The 21,999-nt window shown below is 48.4% G+C and overlaps 1 protein-coding gene across 1 annotated transcript in view; it reads left to right on the top strand.

Moving 5' to 3' along the window:
* Nucleotides 1-9,700: 9,700 nt before the first annotated feature.
* The window catches only part of MAPK4 (mitogen-activated protein kinase 4), a 76,746-nt gene continuing 64,447 nt past the window's right edge, over nucleotides 9,701-21,999 (top strand). Inside the window, exon 1 of the mRNA XM_060120800.1 lies at nucleotides 9,701-10,246. Coding sequence (XP_059976783.1) covers nucleotides 9,701-10,246 — 546 coding nt within the window. The remainder of the gene's footprint in view (nucleotides 10,247-21,999) is intronic.

Here is a 21,999-nt window from a genome sequence, read left to right as displayed (position 1 = left end):
ATTCATGTCAGGGAATAGTTCCCCACAGTGTGCTGTGAAAGTTCAAACATCACTGGACGTGTGTCACCGTGCCCAGCACATAGTAGGTCCTCGATAAATGCCAGCTGAGGCGGACCATGTGCCTGGAAGTGACTTTCTCATGAAACCTGGGCTCACAGAGAGTAATCTCGGAATTCAGGAAGACACAGTGGCCCGTGGGCACTCTGCAGTGGGTGCTAAAGCAAGTGTGGGAGAGGGCTTCCCTGGTGGCGCAGTGGTTGAGAGTCCGCCTGCCGATGCAGGGGACACGGGTTCGTGCCCCGGTCCGGGAAGATCCCACATGCCGCGGACCGGCTGGGCCCGTGAGCCATGGCTGTTGAGCCTGCGCGTCCGGAGCCTGTGCTCCGCAACGGGAGAGGCCACAACAGTGAGAGGCCCGCGTACCGCAAAAAAAAAAAACAAAACAACAATGTGTGGGAGAAATGAAAGATGCAGGCTTTGCTTTTGAGAAGCCTAGACCCTGGCTGGGATCTCTGCCCTTTAGAATACAGTCCAGACAAAGCAAGCCCCAAAGAGGCTCACCTTATTTAGCCACTTAAGTCATAACTGTCCTGATTTAGATATTGAAAGAGGCCCACATCTTCTGTGATGCCAGGTTTCCTTCCTTTAAAAAAACAGAAAAGAAAGAAAAATGAGAAGTTTCTCTTTGCGTCTACAAAGGTCAAATGTAGGATTGTCTCAAATCAGAAGGATTTAAACGCTGGCATGCACTCACACCCTCACACACTGGTGATCCGAAAGTTGGACTCCCAGCCTCAAGCCTAGGCAGGTACAGCCCCTGCCCCCGTGCTGTTCCCGTGGCGACCAGCACCCGCACCCCACACTCAGGGACCCAGACTGACTGCCCGCCCCCAGCTCTGCGCTGATGTGGGCATCAGAGCTCCAAATGAGGCCTCCGGAATCTCTCTCCGTGCTATTTCAGTATTGTTGGGAGGCTTGGGAAGCCTTTGTTCTCCCTGGCTGGTTACGTAATTTTCAAGAGAAAAAGGCAGAGGAAAGACTGAACTGAATACGCCCAGAGTTTGCTTTTGGGGGAGGCAGTAATCCCAGAGTCTGATGTTCTAGCCGCTCGTTTTTTCCTTCCAGCCCTCTGTAGCTCTCCTCCCATCCCCCCTCAGGGAGATGAGGATAAAACAGGTTCCCCTCCTGTTGTTCTGGAGGAAACCGTATAAGGGAAACAAACCAGGGCCAGTGGCCTCGCTGCCTCAAAGGGACGTTAAGGGAGTTTGCACATCTCAGAGGCGGATGCTCACTGGGGCGCTTGTCAGTGGCTCCCTGCTTGAGACATACATATTTTAGGCCAAGAAGTGCTTTGGGCCTGGGTTGGTTACTGTCCTGCCGGCTGGTGTATGAAGGGGATCCCGGGACCTCAGTTGGAGTGGTCCTGGGGGCAAGAGAGGCTCGGGACACTGCAGCCTGAGCTGGCCTCATGGGTGATAACACTGGAAAGAACCATCTGCCCGTGCATGTGGGTTTCCACAAACAGAAGGGGCTTCCAGACTCAGGTGCCTTACTGCCCATGAACACCTCCAGCCTGTTTCCCTCCTGGGTCGGGGGAGTGGTACTTCACTTCAAGAGCTGGAAGACCAGGAAGAGTTGTTTCTCCTGATTCCTGGGGGCCCCGATGCTAAAAATCAGAGGTAACACAGTGATCACTGCCTTGGGACTAGCAGTCCTCTCCTTGGTGAGGAAACGCCTCCTGGTCACCTCTCTTCTGGGGCTTGTGTGGCATCGTTGCTTGAGCCCCCCGCTTTATCTCCCACTCACCATGGAGGGGTTCAAAAACTTTCTGATCTGCGCCTCAGGGGGCACATTTTTTAAATTTGTCTTTCCATTTGGGTTATACTTTGTCATAATCCTAGTCTTAGCGCACAACGTAGCCATTCCTGTGTCCACTGCTATTTATTTCTGGAATCCTCACTGTGTGCCAGACACAGAACTCACCCCGGGGTTAAGTCAGTGAAAAAAGGGAGGTAAGATTCCCCCACCGCCACCCCCTGCAGCAACCCTGCTGACTTCCCAAGGTTCTGTCTGGCTCTGGAATCTGATGGGCTCTAAGCCAGGTAAGACCCAGGACCCCATGCCCAAAGCCTCAAGATTTCAGGCCAAGTTTGCATCTTTTCCATCTTGGACATGTCAAGAGCCGAGGTCTCTGCGTCCCTCCTCTCCGTTAGTTACCTATTGTCTATAATAAATACCCCCGTATTTACTGGCTTAAACAGCATTTGCTGTCACACAGTTTCTGTGAGTCAGGAATCCGGCCACAGCTTTTAGCTGGGTGCCTGTGGTGTAAGGTCTCTTGTGAGCCTTCAGTGGGGCCGTGGCCACCGGAGAGGGCTGGAGTCCTGTCAAGCTCACTTTGGGGAAGATCCGCTTCCTGGCTCACTCATTTAGTGGCCAGCGGGCCTCAGAAGATCCCGTTGCAAGAACTCACCCGGGTCTCCCCTCAGGGCTGCCTCATGACATGGCCACTGGCTTCCCCCAGAGCTATCACCTGGGATGGAAGCCACAGTCTTCTCATAACCTGATCTCAGAAGTGACATCCCATTATTTCCGCCATATTCTGTCCCTTAGAAGTGAGTCAGTAAGTCCACACAGGCTTAGGGGAGGGGATTCCACAGAGCCTGAAGCCAGGAGGCGGGGACCATTGGGGGCGGTCTTGGAAGCTGCCTTCCCCCTCCTCCAGGAGGCTTCTCTGATCTTCCTGGGCCTCTTACTGCACTTGCAGTGGAACTATGAAGTTGGTCCCCAAATATTCTTGCACTGTTTCTGTCATTGTTATGTGGTCCTTCTCTCCCTATAGGAATATAAGCTCCTTGAGGTCAGGAGCCATATGTTCTACATCTCTTTATTTCCCACTTAGACCAACCATATACCTGGCAGGTTACTATCAGGTGGACAGTGACAGCTTCAGGTTAAAAGAAAAAAGACAGTAAAAATGTCTTAAACAAAAATAGAGCTCGACCATCTCACTTGGCAAGAAAGCTGGAGGCAGGCATTTCCAGGCTTGGCTCCGCGATGTCTACAAGGCCCCATGCTCATCTCTGGTGTGCTGGCTTGGTCTCCAAGCTTGTCCCCACATGGTCTCAAGATGGCTGCTGGGGCACCAACACCACTTCTTCCTACAAGCGCATCTAAGGACAGGGAGTAGGGGAAGAAAACTTTTTCAGTGAGGCCCCTCTAGTGCCTTTAAGGCTTATTGTCCAGAACTGGCTGCTGTGATCACCTCTAAACCACCCATTGTCAAAGGGGAGTTGGGTTAGCACGATTGACTTAGATTCATGGCCCTCAGCAGGGATGCGTGTGGGAGATGTCATTGCCCTCTAGGATTGTGGCTGTGTGCGAGGCTGTCACAGGAACCAGGGGGCGCTGTTGGCATTTAGTGGCGCAAGGCTGGGGTTGCTAAACTTCTGGCGATACCATACCCTGTACCGTATAGCTCCATGAAACAAATAACTCTTCTGTGCAATTGCCAGTACTGCTGGAGACTGCTGCTTTGGACCAGTGGTTCTCAACCAGGGGTAATTTTGTGCCTTCTCCGCTGGTGATGGTTTTCACTGTTTAGGGACATTTTGGTTGTCACAGCTGGGGGGGTGCTACTAGTGCATCTGGTGGGTAGAGGCCAGGGATGCCGCTAAACATCCTACAGGGCGCAGGACAGCCCTGCAGCTGAGAAGGGCCTGGCACAAAATTTCAATCATTCTGAGGTGGAGAAGCCCTGGTTTAGACCCATCATCTAACCATGAGTCAACCCTGAGTTGGGCTCAGCTGCTCAATGGCTGACCCAGACTTGGTTTCCGTTCCTTTGGAGGAAGTGGGAATGGTTCCTGGGCAGGTGACCAGTGGCAGCTACAGGACCAGCTGGGAGGATGCTCAGCTCAGCTACCCTCTAGGATGGCCAGTCCCTGCAGCCAGGGCCTCTGGCATCTGAGGTTTACAGTTAAAGAAGAGGTCAAGTACTGGTTGGAAAGCAGGGTTATGGCTGTATGAACTTGGCGGAGGTTTTTTGTTGCTGTTGTTGTTTGGGTTTTTTTGTGTGTTGTGTTTTCTTTTTGGTTTGGTTTAGTTTTCCTTAACTGTTAGTCTCATTTTAATGTTTTATTTCTCAATTTTTCTTTTTATCAAATGGGCTAATTAACTGTGATCTCCACACTGAAGCTAAACACAGGCTGAAAAGGTAGCTGGCTGGCTTGTGCTTTAGTTTGAGAAGAACCACACGGTGTGCATCCCCCAAATTTGTCCTTCACTAGTTCTGGGAAGTCACATTGGGTCTAGATGGTTCTTGGTGGGAATCACCTACTTGGGCTCAGCTAATGGGCTACAGTGATGAGAAGCGTGGGCTTTGGAGTCAGACAGACCCGCGTTTATACCCCAGATTCATCACTGGCTACTTGTGCGACTTTGGGAAAGTCATTTCCCTGTGGGGGCTTCATGGGAGAATGATATCAACCTCATGGGGTTCTTGTGAGACCCAACTAATCAGTCCCTTGGCCCAGAGTGAACCCTCCACGTGTGTAGTTACCCCATCTTCATAGTGTCATCTTCACCAGTTCCCCAGAAAGGCTCTGTTAAGATGCACATGGGGTTTGGGAGCGAGGCCCGTCAACAGCACCATAGAATCGCAGAGCTGGAAGGTAGCTTGTGGAAAGCAGAGAGCTGGGTCCTGAGGGCACAAAACCTACAGATGAGCTGAACTAAGCCTGGGTGGGATCCCAAGCCCAGGGTTCCTCCCGGGGAGGGCAGGCGTGGGATAGTGCCACTGTGAGGGGCAACCGGGGCTGGTGGTAGGGGATTGAGTCCAGGAGAGAGGAGACGGTGCAGAAAGAGCCGGAAAGGGGCCCGGTTACCACACACTTCAGTGCCTCCTTGGGAACAGGCTAGAGGGCATTCCTACACAATTCATTTGGGTATTGTCTGTGGCTGCTTTTGTGATACAAAGGCAGGGTTGAATAATTGTAACAGAGGCTGTCCTACAAAGCCTAAGATTTTTATTCTCTAGCCCATTATAGAAAAAAAATCGCCAATCTCTGGTCTAGGGACTTCATTCACATAGACTGCAGCAATTAGGATCACGGAACTTCGAGTCAGACAGACTTGACTAATATGAATGGTACTACCTGGAATTGTGCAGTGTACAGCCTGTGCAACTGTAAACATCAGCCCTGCCAGGGAAGGTTTTCCTGCAAGTTTTGGGGTGCTCAGGAGAGGGAAGAAAGCAGTATCTGGGAAATGTCCTCCAGACAAGGCCTCCAATGCTGGAGGCCTTAGTTCCTGCTGAAAGTCACCAGCCTGAGGTTTGGGAGGATCAGAGCAGGCAGAGGAAGTGAGTCTAAATTTACACTCTCCAAAGCCGCTTTGTAAACTAGAGCCCCAGGAATCCCAGAAAGGGACAGTTGGCACACACCACCAATCTCTGCTTTGCCTCCACACGTTAAAGGCTGGATGCATGAGAGGATAATTAACTGGCCTCAAATAAGAGACTGATGGAAAGTTGGTGAGAAATCAGTGGAGAAAAGAAGCACCATTGCTAGGAGTCCTGGGGTAGAGATTTCTACTCCTGTGTTTATTACGATGTTCACCATGGAACTGTGGGAGCCTTGCTGCCCTTGGAAGAGTTACATGTGTTCTTCTCGCTGACTGTCATTTGAGCACAGCTGAACCCATGACCTTTCCGCCTCTCAAGGTGAATGCCAGCTCCCTGGTTCCAAATCACACCTGTGATTCAGAGCAGCTGTGAGTCACCACCCCTAAATGGAGAATGACTGTGCTTTGCCCTGAGATGCTGCATCACACCAAGAGCTGCCATACTCACTCCTCTGCCCAGGTGGGCACATCCAGATGCCGGATGCGCCCCTCTCCAGGGCTGATGGGCCCACGCCTCTTGGTACACCATGCAAGAAAATAGCCCTAATCCGAGACTTCTTAGGTAATTGGCATTTCATAATCAGTCCACCTGTAGGGAAAGGCAAAGCGTTTACGGTAGAAATTATAGAGGAATGATAGGGGAAAACTTAGAAAATAAGCAGGTTTGAGAAGAGATGAATAACAGTAAACTCAAATGGGAACAGAGAAATGGTCAGATGAGGGCTGCCTTTTCGTGTTGAAATGCTGAGAGAGGCAGCATCTAAGCAGATGATACTGAAGTTCAGAGATATTCGTTTGTCTGAGCAGTTGGGGCTTGTTGTGTGAAGATCCCTGTTGCAATGAACACGTTGCATTGGGGCAGCGATGGAAAGGGGAGGAGGCTGACCGTCTAGGGAAGGTAGGCATCACGGTTTCGTAGACTAACAAATGCACCTCAGGTAACTCCAATTCACAGTTATGTTCCAAGCACTACTTTGTGTCCTGGGCTTGAGAAACTTAAAGCCTAGTTGAGAGATGGACATGTATAAAAAGTTAAGGAACAGCCCAGATCAGTATATGGTAAATCAGAGAGGAAGTGAGACTTCATCTGGATTTGGAATGATGGACAGGATTTTAACAAGTGGGGAAGAAGTAGGATATTTCAGGAACCAGAAAGGTGCAAGCAAAGAAGCAGGATGGGAATTTAAAGAGTGTATTTAGAGACCATGAGGATGGTGGATTGGCTGGAATCGAGCCTTCCCAAGGGGACGGGGTTCCTGCTGATAGCATGTTGGGCAGACCACTGAGACACACACACACACACACACACAGATATTTCCTCCCCCTGTGAGAGGAAGAAGAAAGAGTTTTAAAAATAAAGCCCCTCTTAATTATCCACAGATTATCTGCACTGCAGCTGATGTGGAACAAATCCTGCCTTCAGCTTGCTGGTGATGTCATCTCCCCGCTTAGGTGCTCATTCCTGTCTCTGTTTACAGCCCATGGGGAGCCGGAAAGGGAAGAAGGCTTCAGCATCTCCCCTTATAAAGCAATATATAATTTCCTCTGTTTGCTCTGCCCTTGGGAATCAGGCCAAGTATATGGGTAGAAAGTGAAAGGTGTTCCAGTTTAGTTTCTGTTACCAGACTTGGGTAGCAGGAGTTGGAGGAGGGATGGAATGGGGTCCCAGGTGGCTCTTTTGTTCCCCTAAATTAGGTGTCCAGGTGGACTTCACAGCACAGGCCATAGACAGGCTCAGTGGGTGGTCCCAGCACTGTCTCTAACTGGCTAGGAATCCTCCGAGTGAATGGTATTCATTTATCAATTCATCAAATGTTTACTGACCCTGTCTATGCTAGAAGCACTGAGCTGGTGTTCCCTGAGCTTCAGTGCCCTTATCTGTAAAGTGAGAACTCAGACTAGAATCGTAGTCTCTCAGTGGAGATGCTGGCATTTGGGGGTGGGTGTCAGCTATTCACTGATAGTGATGCTTGGCAGGATGATTGGCAAATCTGGCCCTGCTCATTAAAGGCCTGTAGTGACTCCTCGTCAGAGCAGCTAAGGAAGGCAGGACCACCCCCAGTTGAGGGCCACAGGACTTGTTTGTTACAATTATTTCCCAGTCTTAAGTTCTGATTATTTCGCTGCTGGGCCCGATAAAAACGTGCAGAGTAGAATTGCTGAAGATTGATGAAACATCAGAATATTAGGTACATCTTATTCAAGCATAAGGGAATTTTTAACAATAGCAACAACAGGTAACATCTGTTGAGCAATTACTATGTTCCAGACTCTTGGTAAATTTCTTTCATCAGTAGTCTTTAGAGGACATCTGATTATTTACTATTTCAGATCATCTCTGTCCCCTAATTTGCCCCCTTGGTTTTAGAACATTGAGTTGACTGTTGTTTTGCTTCATTTATCATTTGCAGAGTTCAGATGTGAAAGTATCCCTACAGGGGACCCTACAGGATTATGGGAATTAAGAAGCAGCCCTGGCTAGATTCAGTCCTTTGCGCAGGATATAGTGTTTGTTCTCTCTGTGTGTGTGGACTTTATAAACTTATAAAACCTGTCACTTCCTTAGAAGCTATGATATTGCCTTTACTTCAGAGGTCTGAATTTACATTGCTAGTTTTGCCATTTTTTTCTCCCCACTTAGGTCCTATGCCTGTAATTTGAGTCAGCAGCCACCAGGGAGCAGTCAGGATATGATTTGACTCATTGCTTTGAAGAGCTAGGTTCCCATTATCAAAAAGAATACAATTCACCACGCCAGCCCTGGTGTCATGCTAAGAAGTCTGTGCCCTGCTTTGCTGTGCAGAAAATCCCTATTCCAGGGGGGCAATAAAATTTCCTTATAATCTGGTATGTATGCTTATGCTGCCTACATGGGCAGCAAGAGATACAAAGTAATTAAATCTCAGTGCGTGGCAAATTCTCTCAAAATAGTCAAAGACATTTGCAAAAGAAGGAAGAAAAGGGGTCCAAGTAGAAAAACAAAATTATTGATCCTTTATTTTCTGTCTGCAACTAGTTACTTTTTACTCTCACCCTTCTCAGCTAGTGCTGCTGTGTATGTCTGGAGAGCATAACAAATGATTTTCACAAAGGTCAGAGCTGATCATTGCCACCCACAGTTTGTGCGTATTAACCTTCGGGGAGCAGGCATTTACATAAAAGTCATACCAGTTGATGATCTTATCAAATCAATCCATCTTCTCTCCCTTCCAGGGGAGCGCTGCACACAGCAGGCGGTGTGGCTGGGCAGTGCAAAGCCTGGAATCCCCTGAGCAAGCAGTGTTTCAGCTGGCTGGACAGATCAAATAACACTTGGGCTGGTTAACAAAAGACACACAAGTGGGAAGGTGCTGGAAGCTGAAGTGTGGAAATTTACCCAACATTGTTTCTTTGACAGGAAAGGAGACTTGGTCTGAAAGATGCTGCATTCCTGCCAGCCTCTCTGGATCCAGCAGAACACTGTCTCATTCAAGGTAGTATGGATGAGGGGGTGACAGAGGATGCTGCCCACATCTGAAGCCTCCAGAGGATCCTGGCTGGACAGCTGAGCTGCCCTCAGGTCTGGGACTTCAGGTGTAACTTGGTGTAGAGCTCATGAAAGGTGCTTGGATTTCTCCAGCTTTCTTCACCAATGCTCAACAGACTGGTTTGGGTTTCAGAATCTAAGAGGAGCTGGTAGAAAGGAGAGCTGGCAGAGGTATAAAGAAGTCCCTACAAGCCTCTAGAATCCATTGTTGGGATATCTTCATACGGCTCGGGACACAGAGGGCAGCTCCCAAGCTGCTGAAGGCTGCAATACGACTGAGCTTTGGACCATTGAAAGTAAAAGAACACAGCTCAGCAACAGCACCACATTTCAGCAAGAAGGAGCCTCTTTTAACAAAGGATTTAAAGGGGAGGGTTTCTGCATCTCTACTTTGTGGTCCATCATGGTAGAGAACTTTACGTTCACATAGATAAGGAGACTGGTTTTTCTTTCCAAGATGCTATATTTGAAAGAATCATGAGCCATTCTAAGCTTCCAGGGAGGCTCAGGATACATAGGAGTTGGTGGACAGCCTTCCCAGTACAGGTTAAGGAGACAGTCTGAGCCTCCAACTTCTGCAGCTCAGCGAGTATGGACATATGCCACTCTTGTCTCCAGGGAGCTGGTGGCAGTGACATCACCCGGAGAAAAAGCATCCCTCAGCCTTGGGACTTGACAGAATGAGGTGTGCTGGGGAAGCCACGAGCTGGGACTTGGCCTTTCCTGACTGCCCCTTCATCCCATGGTCAGCCCCTGACCACTGAGCCAACGATGGCTGAGAAGGGCGACTGCATCGCCAGCGTCTACGGGTATGACCTTGGCGGGCGCTTCGTTGACTTCCAACCCCTGGGTTTCGGCGTCAACGGGCTGGTGCTGTCGGCCGTGGACAGCAGGGCCCGCCGGAAGGTGGCGGTGAAGAAGATCACCCTAAGCGACGCCCGCAGCATGAAGCATGCACTCCGGGAGATCAAGATCATCCGCCGCCTGGACCACGACAACATCGTGAAGGTGTATGAGGTGCTGGGGTCCAAGGGTGCCGACCTGCAGGGCGAGCTGTTCAAGTTCAGCGTGGCCTACATCGTCCAGGAGTACATGGAAACCGACCTGGCGCGCCTGCTGGAGCAGGGCACGCTGACGGAGGAGCACGCCAAGCTCTTCATGTACCAGCTGCTCCGAGGGCTCAAGTACATCCACTCCGCCAACGTGCTGCACAGGGACCTGAAGCCCGCCAACATCTTCATCAGCACGGAGGACCTCGTGCTCAAGATTGGGGATTTCGGGTTGGCGAGGATTGTCGATCAGCAGTATTCACACAAGGTATGTCTGTCCAGAATGGCTGATACGGGTGGTGCATGTAATCCTCAAGAACGCTCAGTGTTCAAGAGGGTATTCCTAGCTCCCGTGGAATCAGAGGACTGGGGTCAGTATTTGGGGGAGGCTGGAGGGTGCTAGAAGGATCACGGGGCTGAAGGTGTTGCTGGGGGAGCAGGGAAGTTCTGGTTCTTAGTCTGGTCTGATGGTTCTGGCCACTAGTCATGGCTGTGACCGATGACTCAAGGCCGTACAAGAAGGGTTGGATTCGGTGATACAGCTCTGAACTCTATGGCTTTAAAACTGTGCTGCTGGGGAGTTCCTTGGTGGTTCAGTGGTTAGGATTCCGGGCTTTCACTGCTGTGGCTCGGGTTCAGTCCCTGGTCGGGGAACTAGGATCCCACAAGGCATGCGGCGCAGCCCAAAAACAAAAACAAAAACGTTGTGCAGTTGGTGAATTGCCTCTAGCACCCTCTTCTTCTCGCCATCCCCCTAACCACCTACCCTGCCTACTTTCTGCTCGGGACTCCCTGGGAGGCTTCCCACCACTGGAATCTTTTGCTCTGGCTCATCTCACCCCCTCCTCCCATCAAAGCTGCCCCACTCTGTGTTCCATTCTCTCTGTCCGTGGACGGAGGCATAAACGGTGAATCTGATAAACTAACTCTCGGTGTACGTTATCCAGCTCATGGCTCCGCTCTCCCAGGCCCCTGATGTACTAGCCCCCTAGTGTGACGCTAAAGCCACAGGTGCTGACCCCCCACGGGGTGGGCGGCTAAATGCTCCAGCAGCAGCAGAGATCAGAGCGGACCCGGTCACACCGACCCTTGTTCTCAAGGCCCCAGACCTCTTCTTACCTAATCCACTGTGCCCTTCAGGAACTGGGAGTCCTCTGAAATTCTATTCCCCTTACCTCAGTTCCTGCCACTTTAGGGGAGTCTCTGAGCACCTCAGCCAGGCACCCCTCAACAGAGCTGTGGAGTGGCTGTGCTTTCCAGCCTCCTGCCCAAACTTTTGTATCGTGAATTTTTACTAGAATGAATACATCCCTCAGGAAGTAGGTGCACCGTGAACTGTTACCAGCCAAGGGGCTGGGGTGGGTGACGAGAGGGGAGGGGAGCTCTGACCTTGAACATGCCTCAGCTTTCTCCCTGAGGCCCCATTCCTCTGCTCTCCCTCGCCACCCTATTTGCCTGCAGCCAGGAGGTCACGGACACCAAGAAACGTGCTGACCTGCCTGGTACAGCTGCAGCGGGGTGGGGGTGGGCGGAGCAGGGTTCCCTGTCCCACCCTGACTGGCTGGAACTTGGGGTCCAGCCCAGATTTCAGGCCTCGAATCAGCCCAGCTGGCTCTAGTTCCCTGGTGCTGCCTTAACCATGAGCTTGCCCTCTGTCCCCCCTCCTGCAGCCAGGCCATCTGTCAAAACTGACAGCCGACTCTGTAGGAAGGAATGTCCATGGTAAAAAAAAAAAAAAAAAGAAAATCATGCCCTTCTGTCTTCCTAACTCCCTGTGCTTTGTCTCTTTCTTCTGAGGAACAATGACCCCAAACAACTGAACCAACAGTTTTAATCCAAATCAGTTCTTATTTGGTAAAAGGACCAGAGAATCCATGACACTCTTATTTCTGGGATGCACAAAACCACCTTCTGAATTGGAATAAACCAGTACATTTGGGAGTCATAATAGGACCTTCCTCGATGAAAGGGTCTGATTAAGTGAAGTATTACAGGGAACGTGCGCAGAACAGCACGTGGTAAGCGTTTGGGAAAATCAGGGAAAGTGGTCACTGGGCCAAAGACTGGCTGTGGCAGCAATTCTTAGGACGTGTGTGGTTGTCTGAGAAGGTGCTACTGTCTGAGGAGGCAGAGTCGCAGGCTCCCTTCTGACGGCGCTGACTGTGACGTGGACAGTCACCCTCTGCGAGCCTGCGTCTCCCCATCTTTGACGAGGATGATAATATGCTCCCTGCCTGCCCTGCTGGCCTGTGGTTGTGAATCAAAATGGAACATGAAAGCAAAGCCCCTTGTAAAGTAGTAAGGACCCCATCCGTTCATCTAATGAGCGTTTACTGAGTACACAGGGCCCGGGCCCTATGCTGGGAGCCCAGGAGGAGCCCCAGGTTCACGGACCACCGCAGGTGGCTGTGCTCCTGTCACTCAGGGGTGGGGAGCCACCTCTCCATTTGGAACTTTCATTTTCCTGACGGAGAGGAATTCAGATGCTCTGACTTCCTCTTCGTGTGCTCTCTTCAGTAAAATTAGCCGTGGGAGGTTAAAAAAGAAATCACCGGAGCCAGCTACGATCCCAGTAGGTGTTCACATCAGCGCTGCGTTGGGCAGGTGTCCCGTGCCCCCACCTGCTTCCTCCCCCATGTACTTTCTTCTTTTACCTTCCTCCCTGCTCTGCCCCGAGTGATGACGAAAGCTTTATATGTGGTGCCTTTATTTATCTGATGTACATTTAAATCAGTTCTCATTTAATTCTCAAAATGCCGTGAGGCACTTCGGGCAAATGGTCCGTTTTAAAATGGAGAGAACTGGCATTCTCAAGCTTACTTGGCTGACTGTGGCAGAAGGGACGTGAGAACCTGGCCTTCTTGTTTCCTGATGGATGACCTTTCTGTGTGCTGTCTCCTTCACGAAGGCTTTCTGGGTCTCCAGTTGGAATGAGTCATTCTTTCCTTTGAATTCCCCACCCCCTAACCTGGATCTTCTGGCGCCCACCATTCTCTGCTCTGTTGTACTGTGTGTGTGTCTGCGTCTTCCATGCTCTCCTAGGCTGAGAGCTCCTTAGTTCCTGATGGCCGTGTCATGTTCATCTTGGTTTCCTCCAGGGAGTCTAATCCCGTGCCTGAGACATGGCCCAGTTGATTGTGTTGACTGTCTTGAACTAATGGAAGAACTGTCATTGGCCAGCACGTTACAGACAGGAAGCTAGTTGGGCTCATTGATTCCATGTGCTTGGGAGGTTGGACTCTCAGAGAGAGAGCACGGCATTCTTCCAGCCAATGAATTGGTGGGGGTCAGACGTGTGCATCTGCTTTTCCTGGTGTGTTTGGAGGACAGTGCCTACATGTGAATGGCTCTAAACTGACCCCTCCTAAAGTTTCATGGATACTGTGCTTGCCTTGAAGAGGATCGTGCTCACCTGGGCTGCAGCTAGTGCCTTTGCGTGGGCCACGGCCCCTTGCCAGGGACGGGCTTTGTGATCCGACCGGGGGGCTGGACTCGGATGCAGCAGCCGGTGTTCACTCTCCTCATTGTGACCTTCTCACGGGTGGACAGCAAGCCTCCTTCCCTTCCACATCCCCTCATCTAGCACAGGGCCTGGCACAGGGTAGGCGTCCACTGTGTTTGTCTGGTAAACGAGGTGCCGGAGGAAATGGCCTTCTCTAATGAACAGCTGGCAGCACTGGGGCTTTAAGTCACAGTCAGGGAGCATTCTGAGCACGTGTTCCCCTACCACACCATCCCAGGGGTGTTGGTCTTTGCAAGGCAGAGGGCAACTGGAGGCCCCGGTTGGCCCACACCGTCAGGAAGATGGCAGTGGGTGGCGATGGGGGTGCTCTGATGGCTCTCACTCAACAGACACGGTATAGAGGCCCCTGGTTTCTCTGTGTCATTAACTGCATGACCTCAGGCAAGTCCTTTTCCTTGTATAGCTTACTCCCAGAATAAGGGATCTATAAGGAGACCTCCCAATCACCTTGTCCGTTCCTTCCATTTCACAGATGGTAAAACTGAAGCCTAGGAAGGGGAAGAGACTTGCTCAAGACCACACGAGGAGTGGCTGAGCCAGGAGTACAATGTCCAGTTTTCTCTGAGCTCCTTCTCAATTGTCTTATCTGCCAAATGGGGTCATCAGTTCCGTTCTCCTTATTTCGCAGGATTCTTGTTAGAGTCACATGAAAGCGGGGATGTCAAGGGCTTTCAGATGTACAGGGAGCTAAATCATGAACAGAACCTACTTGCCCAGTAGATGCCATGGTAACACCAGGCAGACACCCACATGTCAGTTTCCCCTCCACTGACTTATGGACCCAACTCCTGACGTGATGGCCAAAGGGTGAGCCGTGAGGTCCTACCTGATGGTGGCTGCCCAGCCTGTGGTCCTGTCATGAACGCCTTTCTGCCTGCCTCCTGGGCAGGCCTGCTAATTAGTTCCTTGTGTTTGTGTCAAGAAGAGGCAGCTGAAGGATCAGAGCGTGTTTTCCATTGAATTTATCCTATTAGGAAGTAGATGATCTCAAAGGAGAAAAAAAAATGTAGTTTAAGACTTCAGTAAGTCCTGTGTAAATTCTAAGATGTGTCAGGAGCCCCCAGAAGAGGGTGCAGAGGGCTGAGCAGCGTGTTGACAGTCTGATTAGCTGTGTGAACGCGTCCGTTCAGGAAGGGGCCTGGGAGAGGGAACAACATTTTGGCCTTGCTGGGGCTGCCAGCGGACTTGCCTTTCCTGGGGGCAGTAAGCAGAAAAGCAAGCAAAGGAAAGAAAGCAGGAGTAAGAGGTCTATAAAGTATGTTTTGGTGGATCATCTGAGCAAGTCTAAGTTTTCTGCTAGGCTGGCCTGCCTTTGAGCCCTGACCCCTTTCTACTTCAGAACCCTGTCTTCTTACCTCATGGTTCATGATCAGAATGTTCTCACACGCTGCCTCCGTATCATGAAGATTCCTTAGAAATCAACTAGTACGGTGGTCCTCAAAGTGTGGTCCTGGACCAGCAGCACCAGCTTTCCCTGGGAACTGGTTAGAGATGCAAATTCTGAGGTCCCATCTCAGACCTACTGAATCAGAAACCCAGTGTGGGGCCCAGCAAGCTGTGGTTTAGCCTCCAGGTGATTCTGAGGCCTGTGAACTTCTAAGCATCACTGACCTGAAGATGTGGAGTAGCTTGTCTGTGGACAGAAAGCGGACGCCGCTGATGTGTCTGCTGCTGCTTGCGGCCAAGGTTCTCAAACTTGAACACAATGAAACAGGCGAGGAACTCCTCCCAGGTAACACAGGTGTGTTTGAAGTAGGTACCTTAACCAGAAGGGATAGTTAATGGTGGGGATATAAGGCACTGTGACGATGAATCGTGAAGATTGTCTTAGGCAGCATGGCTCTTAGGGCCTCGGTCACATCACTTGGAAACTGCCTGGTCCACCATCCCTTGAGCTTGGCAGAAAGCTGTACAGACCAGGGAACTCCATCAATAGGAGTGTTGGTTCTGTTTAGGTTTTACTTTAACAGGAGTTAGGCGGTACGAACGATGATTTTAGAAAACATGCTTTTCATCCTGGTGTAAACTACTTCACTAGATGTTATTGAAAGACAAGACCTTGCTTTCACAGTTCAGTGAGATCGTGTGTTTGATTGAGGGCTCAGCAAATTACTGCAGTTTGGTAAGACTTGTGGTTCAAGGTCCCAAAGGAGGCAAAGAGGTACGTGATGGAGCATATATCAGCCAGCTTCCGAGGGCTTTGCACAGAGCTTTGATCAGCTGTGTTTATGCTGGTTCAGTTGTGTTGATCAGCCCCACCTCCTGGCCACTCTGCCTTCCTTTGATGGCTTCTTGTCTATCTCCCTCTGCCTAGGCAGACACACAGAAAGCTCCCCTAGAGCACGGATTCCCTTGAAACTGAACCTAGGAAGAGGAATGCTCATTTCTGTGGCTGAAATAGAGTCTTGGCAGGTGATCAAGAGAATGTTCCTTTGTTATTCTGTGTGCCTGTTTTTTGCATGGTCTCCACGTTGAAGATGCAGGTCCCTAGGTGCTGGAAGGGAGGAAGGGCTTGCCTGAGATCCCAGAACAGGACTGGGGTCCACAGTGCTGGCATTGGGAGAGGCCTAGCCACTCTCGAGAGCCAGGGTTCATGACAAAATCGGCTCATTGAAGGACAACTTGCTGAGGGCCCAGCTAGAAGTTCTTAAGCCACTAAGCATGTTATTCCAAATCAGTGGAGCTGAAAAGATTTATTTAAAAGGCTATGAAATATCCCTTTTTAAAAGGGAAAACTATGACCTAGGGGATTAGAACAGAGGTTGTGCTAGAGAGTCAAGTGTCCCTGAACACTTAAGCCGACTTGGAAAAGCCAATTTTGTTGGCTTTCAGTGCATCCCCCTAGTTCCCACTGCAGCCCTGCCCCCAGGAGCAGGGTCTTCATTCTGTCCCTGGGCCTCCTGGGGTCCTCTTCTACCCACTCCCAGAACGCTACACCCAGGCCTCCCTTCCTGGGAAGCAACCCCACTTAGCTCCAGGGGTGATATTATAAATCATTAATAACTGGCATGGTTCAGGCACCAACCAATTAGAAAGGAAGCTGGCAGAGTCCTAAGGCAGGGTTCTGGAGGTGCCCTGCTTGCCAAAAATTGACCCTTTATTGCTGGATCATAGGGAGGTCTGGGAGTACCTGGGAATGAGACAAAGGTGATGAGCAAGGGAACCAGGGGCTTCAGCAGTAGCTATTTCCCAACCAGTTTGCAGGTATTTCATTGTTCTAACAGCTGGCCTAGCTGTACCAGTGCATACCAGTGCCTTCCTCTTCATGTCAAAGCTCACTCTTCCCACGTGCGTGTGGGTCTGGTTCTCCACTGGGGGTGAATGGTGGATTAAGTAGTGCAAAGAGATCACTGGCTCCCTCCTTACTGTCAACACAAGCCTACTCACTCACCTACTCACAATTAAAGCTGCCACCTCCTGTGGCAAGCTCCAAAGCTCCCGCAGAATTCAAGAAGCAGAAAGTCAGCCTTCCTGCTAGGATTGCCAAAGGAGGAGCTAGTATTTCACGCAGTACAGGCTTGCTGGGGACAAATTCTTTGTTTATCTAGAAAGTGTCTTTACTTTACTCTCATTTTAAAAGTTTGTTTTCCCGGGATACAAAACTCTGAACCTATGGTATTTTTCTCTTTCAGTACTTAAAAAATGTCATTGCTTTATTTCCTATCCTTATTGTTTCTCAGAAGGTCTCTATTCGTATCATTGTTCCTCTGTATGTAACGTCTTTCTTTCTCTGACTGCTTTCAACATTTTTTCTTGACCTTTAACTTGCAACAGCTTGACTGTGATGTGCACAAGTGTGGTTTTCTTTGTACTCATCCTATTTAGTTAATTCATTGAGCTTCTTGAATCTGCAAATTGATTTTTTCCCCACCATATTGGGGACATTTTCAAAAATTATTTTTTCTGCCCCACTTTCTCTTCTCCTTCTGGGCTCTGATTACTATGTTACTCAGCTTGGTATCATCCCAAAAGATTGTCCAATCTTTTTTCTCTCTTTTTTTCAGAATGGGTAATTTCTATGGTCTGTCTTCAACTTCATTGACCCTTTCTTCTGCCATCTTTAATTTGCTGTTAAGCTCATTTGGTGAATTTTTCATTTTGGATACTCTACTTTTCTAGAATTTCTATTTGGTTCTTTTTTATAAGTTTCCACTTGTGTGCTGAGATTCCCCATCTTTTCACTCATTGAGACCATATTTTTCTTTAAGTCCTTGAACATGTTTATAATAACTGCTTTAAATTCTTGCTAATTTGAACCTCTGGGACATCTCAGGATCTGTTTCCTATTTACTTTTTTTCTCTTGAATTTGGGTCACTTTTTCCTCCACATTTCTAGTAATTTTGGGGTGTTTGTGGATATTACAGTTGATACTCTGAAAGAAACTTGAATGATATTGTCTTCCTTTAATGAGTGTTGAATTTTGTTCTGACAGGGAGTTAATTTACTGATGGTAAATTATGGAATCCTTGATCCTGTTAAGGCTTGGTTTTATGCAGGCCTAGAGGAGATTTTACTCCAGAGCATGATACTTACTCCTATGGTATGACCTTTCTGTTGTCTCACTTGAATGCCTAGAATGTTAACAAGGCATTTTCCCTCTGGCTGGACTGAAACTCCTATGTATCCAATGTTTCTGCAACCTCTACTATCCCTGTTCTGCTATTAGTACCAAAGTAACTACTCTCTGTTAGGCCTCACCCTGTGTATATGCAGACCAGCCCTCAGCCAGAGATCTATGGGGGAACCCCCTATAAAATTCTGGGCCCCTACCCTATGAAGCTGCTTCTTCTCCAGTATCCTGCCCCACCGGCTCCAGTGCTTCTGAAGCCCTGGACTCTACCTCCTCAACTCAGTAGGACAAACATGTTCTGCTTTGTTCCACCTCCCTGTGCTATGGTTGGGAAATCTACCCAGGCAGAGTGCCAGGGTGAAGATGAAGCTCACCTTATGTGTTTGCTTCCCTTCTCTCAGGGATCCTGCACAGCCTATTGCCCAATGACTGAAAACTGCTATGTATGTTTGTTTAGTTTTATAGTTGCTTTCAACGGGAGGGATACTTGTTACTCCAGCATGATCAGAAATGGCCAGTGCTAACATTTAATGATGTAATCGTCTGTGTGGCTGAACATCTTTTAATGCTAGCTTGTAAGCACCTTGGAGGAAGTGTTGATGACTTACTTATCTCTGCCTCCCTGTAGCATGCTTAATGAATATTATTAAATGGAATTAAGTGGAGAGTCTGGGAGATAAGTGTTGAATTATGTGTTCCTCCTTCCTTTATACCTAGGAGATGTGCTGGGAAGGAAACTCCTTTCAGATAGCATCTTCAGTCTTGGTGGGAAAGATCCCAATTGCTCTATTCCTGGCTCCAGTCTCTCTACTTGGGAACTCCAAGGTTGTAAATGTCTCAGGAACATGACACTGTCTTATTCTATAGGCAGATATTCCTGTGTTTATACTGAAGACGAAAGGTTAGAAAATTCGATCAAACCCTTTTAAATTTTCTCCTGAAATGTGTTTTTTTTCTTCATCTTTTACTTTGGTAGCCTGTTAAGAAGACAGTACTATAGAAATAGAAGGCTTGAGGGGAGTATCACATTGCTATGTTTATCCTTACTTTCATGGGTAGCTTATAATTCAGTACCACACTTCTGGGAGCTGGGAGAGACCAATCCTTATGTCTAGCCTCATTTGCTGCCACCCCACTCATCTTGTGCTGTGATATCACTGACTTGTCACCATTTGCTGGAAAATGCCATACTTGGTGACAGCTCTAGTCCCACACACTGTTCCCTTTGCTCCCACATAAACTCCTACTTATCCCTGCAGACTCCACTTAAAAGCCCCACCTCTGTAAAGCTTCACCAGCTTCCCAGGGGAGAGTTAATCACACCTCCCTCTGGTTTTCCACAGCAGTCATCTCCACACTATTGTGATTATTTGTTTGTGATCTAATATGTTTATGATTATGCCTCTTCCCCCAATAGATAGTAGGGCCCTTAGGAAAGAGTATGAATCTCATTCAGCTCTGTACTCCTAGCAACAAGCACAGTATCTGACATATACGTGCTCGTTAAACGCTTACTGACTAAATGCCTTTCCACTGAATCAAGCATGATCCTCAAGAACCTCCCAGGATAAATTATAATTTCTCTCCTTCAGGGCAGTTTTCAAATATCTGAAGTCATCTACCACGTCCCTCTAAATCTCTGGAGCCTAGAACTCCTTTGTCTTTACACAATAATATTTAGGTACTGTTCTAAGTGCTTGAAAGGTGTAGACCTACTTAGTCCTCATAACAACAATGTAATATTAATAATAATAATAAGTGCTGCTGTTCCCATTTTACAGATGAATACACTGAGGCACAGAGAGTAACTTGTCCAAGGTCCCCCAGCTAGTAAATGGCAGAGTTTGATTTCAAAGCCCAATAGAATAGCCACCTAATAGTGGCTTCAGGTCATGCTTTATCCACTGAGCATACTGCCTTGTTGACTATTTAGAAGACAGTGTTTCCAGAGGTCACACTATCCTGACTGTCCTTTCACTGACCTCCTCCTACTTATTAGACCCCAGAGGGAGGGTGACATCTCTGCTCCATAAATGACTCACTGCTCATGCTGCTGGTATTTTGAGGGACAATCATGTCACTCTATTGGCTCATATTGAGATCGTACCCAACTTACTTCCGTTCAGTTTTGTATTCCCTATTTTACATTCATATCATTGATTTTTAGTCCTAGTACAAGACTTTACCCTTCTCCCTGACAAGTTTCATCTGCTTGGCTTCAGGCAAATACTCCAACCTGACAAGATCTTTTTGGATCTTTGTTCTATCACATAATCTTATCCCATACAGCTTCACAATTCACAAGCCTATCTTCTATGACTTCACCCATATCACCAGTTTTAAAATGTGTGAAGAGATTCGGTGAAAGGCTTCATCTTATGGCCACCAGACTCCTCCCTCCAGGGTGACACTGACCCTAAGCCAGAATTCTTTGGGTTTAGTTGTCCAACCAGTTGTGAATTTACATAATTATACAGTGGTCTGACCCATGTCTCTTCATTGTCCGCAAAGATGTCCTATGAGATTTAGCTAAATGCCTTATTTAGATTTGGGAACATTGTCTATAGAATCCACTCATTCTACCTCAGTACAATTTTAAACTCATCCCAAAGTAAAAAATCCCAGTTCAAGCTGCATGACCAGCTGTGATTCCTAGATACACAGAACTCAGATATTGGCAAACACTACCTCTTTACTTAGAGAAAACATGATACATGAAAATTTAAACTTAACAAATTTGTGTTGGAGGTGAGGGCATGGCTAAATAAACTATGTTCACCCACTAAATGGAAAGTTATACAGCCATTTTCAATGGTGATTTTGAAGAGTTTACAATAACATAGAAACTCTTTACGTAATACTGATTAGGTTTAAAAAGCAAGATACAGAATTAGATAGCTGGTATGATCATAAGTTTAAAACAAGGAGGAAAGAATGACATATAAAAAATAGACTAGAAGTAAAAACTCCAAAATGCTAATGATTTGACTACACATGGCTTTTCCTTCTTTTTACTTTTCTATAATTCCAGAAAAAGTACAGCATGAACATGCATAATTTTATCACAGTAACCTTTTCAGGTAGGAAGTTGGGGAAGTTTGCTGGGTGGGAAGAGTAAGTTTACAAGATGTTTATTGCAGAAAGTGGTAAACTGAGATTATTTGGTCCCTAAGAGAGCAGGGTCCAACACAGTGGCATCTGGCCCGGGAGCCTGTGCATGCTGACCCTCGACTGTGTTCTGCCTTGAGGTGCCCATGGTGTTCTTGTGTAGATCTTACCTCCTCACCCAGAGTGGCAGCCCTGCCTTGGCCGCTGTCTCCATAGGAACATGGGACAGGCTCTTCTGGGTGTGCCATGCCCCTGGGGGCAGGACCACCCTCCTCATAGGTGGGGTGGGCATACACTGACTGCTACCATGGGACCCTGAGCAAGTTATGTAACCTGCCTCTGGCTGGCTCCATCCTCTCATGATACTAGATTCTACTTCAAGGGCTGTGTGAGGAGTAGAGGAGATGATGTGTGTGATGTGTGTGTCAGCCATCTGGGGAGCACTTGGTAAATATAAGCTCTTTTTTTTTTTTTTTAACTATGATTATGAATCACCATTGGAGGGAGTTCTGATACCTGAAATTCAACCACTAATGATGCCGAAACCCAGCCTCTGTGCACTGGTGCCGAATCAAATCTCAGAGGCAGAGTTTTGGGTGAAGTAGAAGAGAATAGCTTTATTGCTTTGCCAGGCAAAGGGGGACACAGCAGGCTCATGTCCTCAAAACTGTGTGTCCCAACCTGGGGGGATTTGGTGAGTTTTATAGCAATTGTTCAAGGGTGAGGTTGCTGATAAGGATCAGGTTATGTGCAGGGCCTGCATTCCTTTAATCTGGGAGGAGCTTGATGAGCTTCTGTGGTTCTCGAGGTTATCAGACT

This window comes from Lagenorhynchus albirostris, chromosome 14 (genome assembly GCF_949774975.1).
Source record: "Lagenorhynchus albirostris chromosome 14, mLagAlb1.1, whole genome shotgun sequence".
NCBI lineage: Eukaryota > Metazoa > Chordata > Mammalia > Artiodactyla > Delphinidae > Lagenorhynchus > Lagenorhynchus albirostris.
The sequence above is the reverse complement of the archived record's forward strand: the minus strand, read 5'-3'. Positions and strand labels throughout refer to the sequence as shown.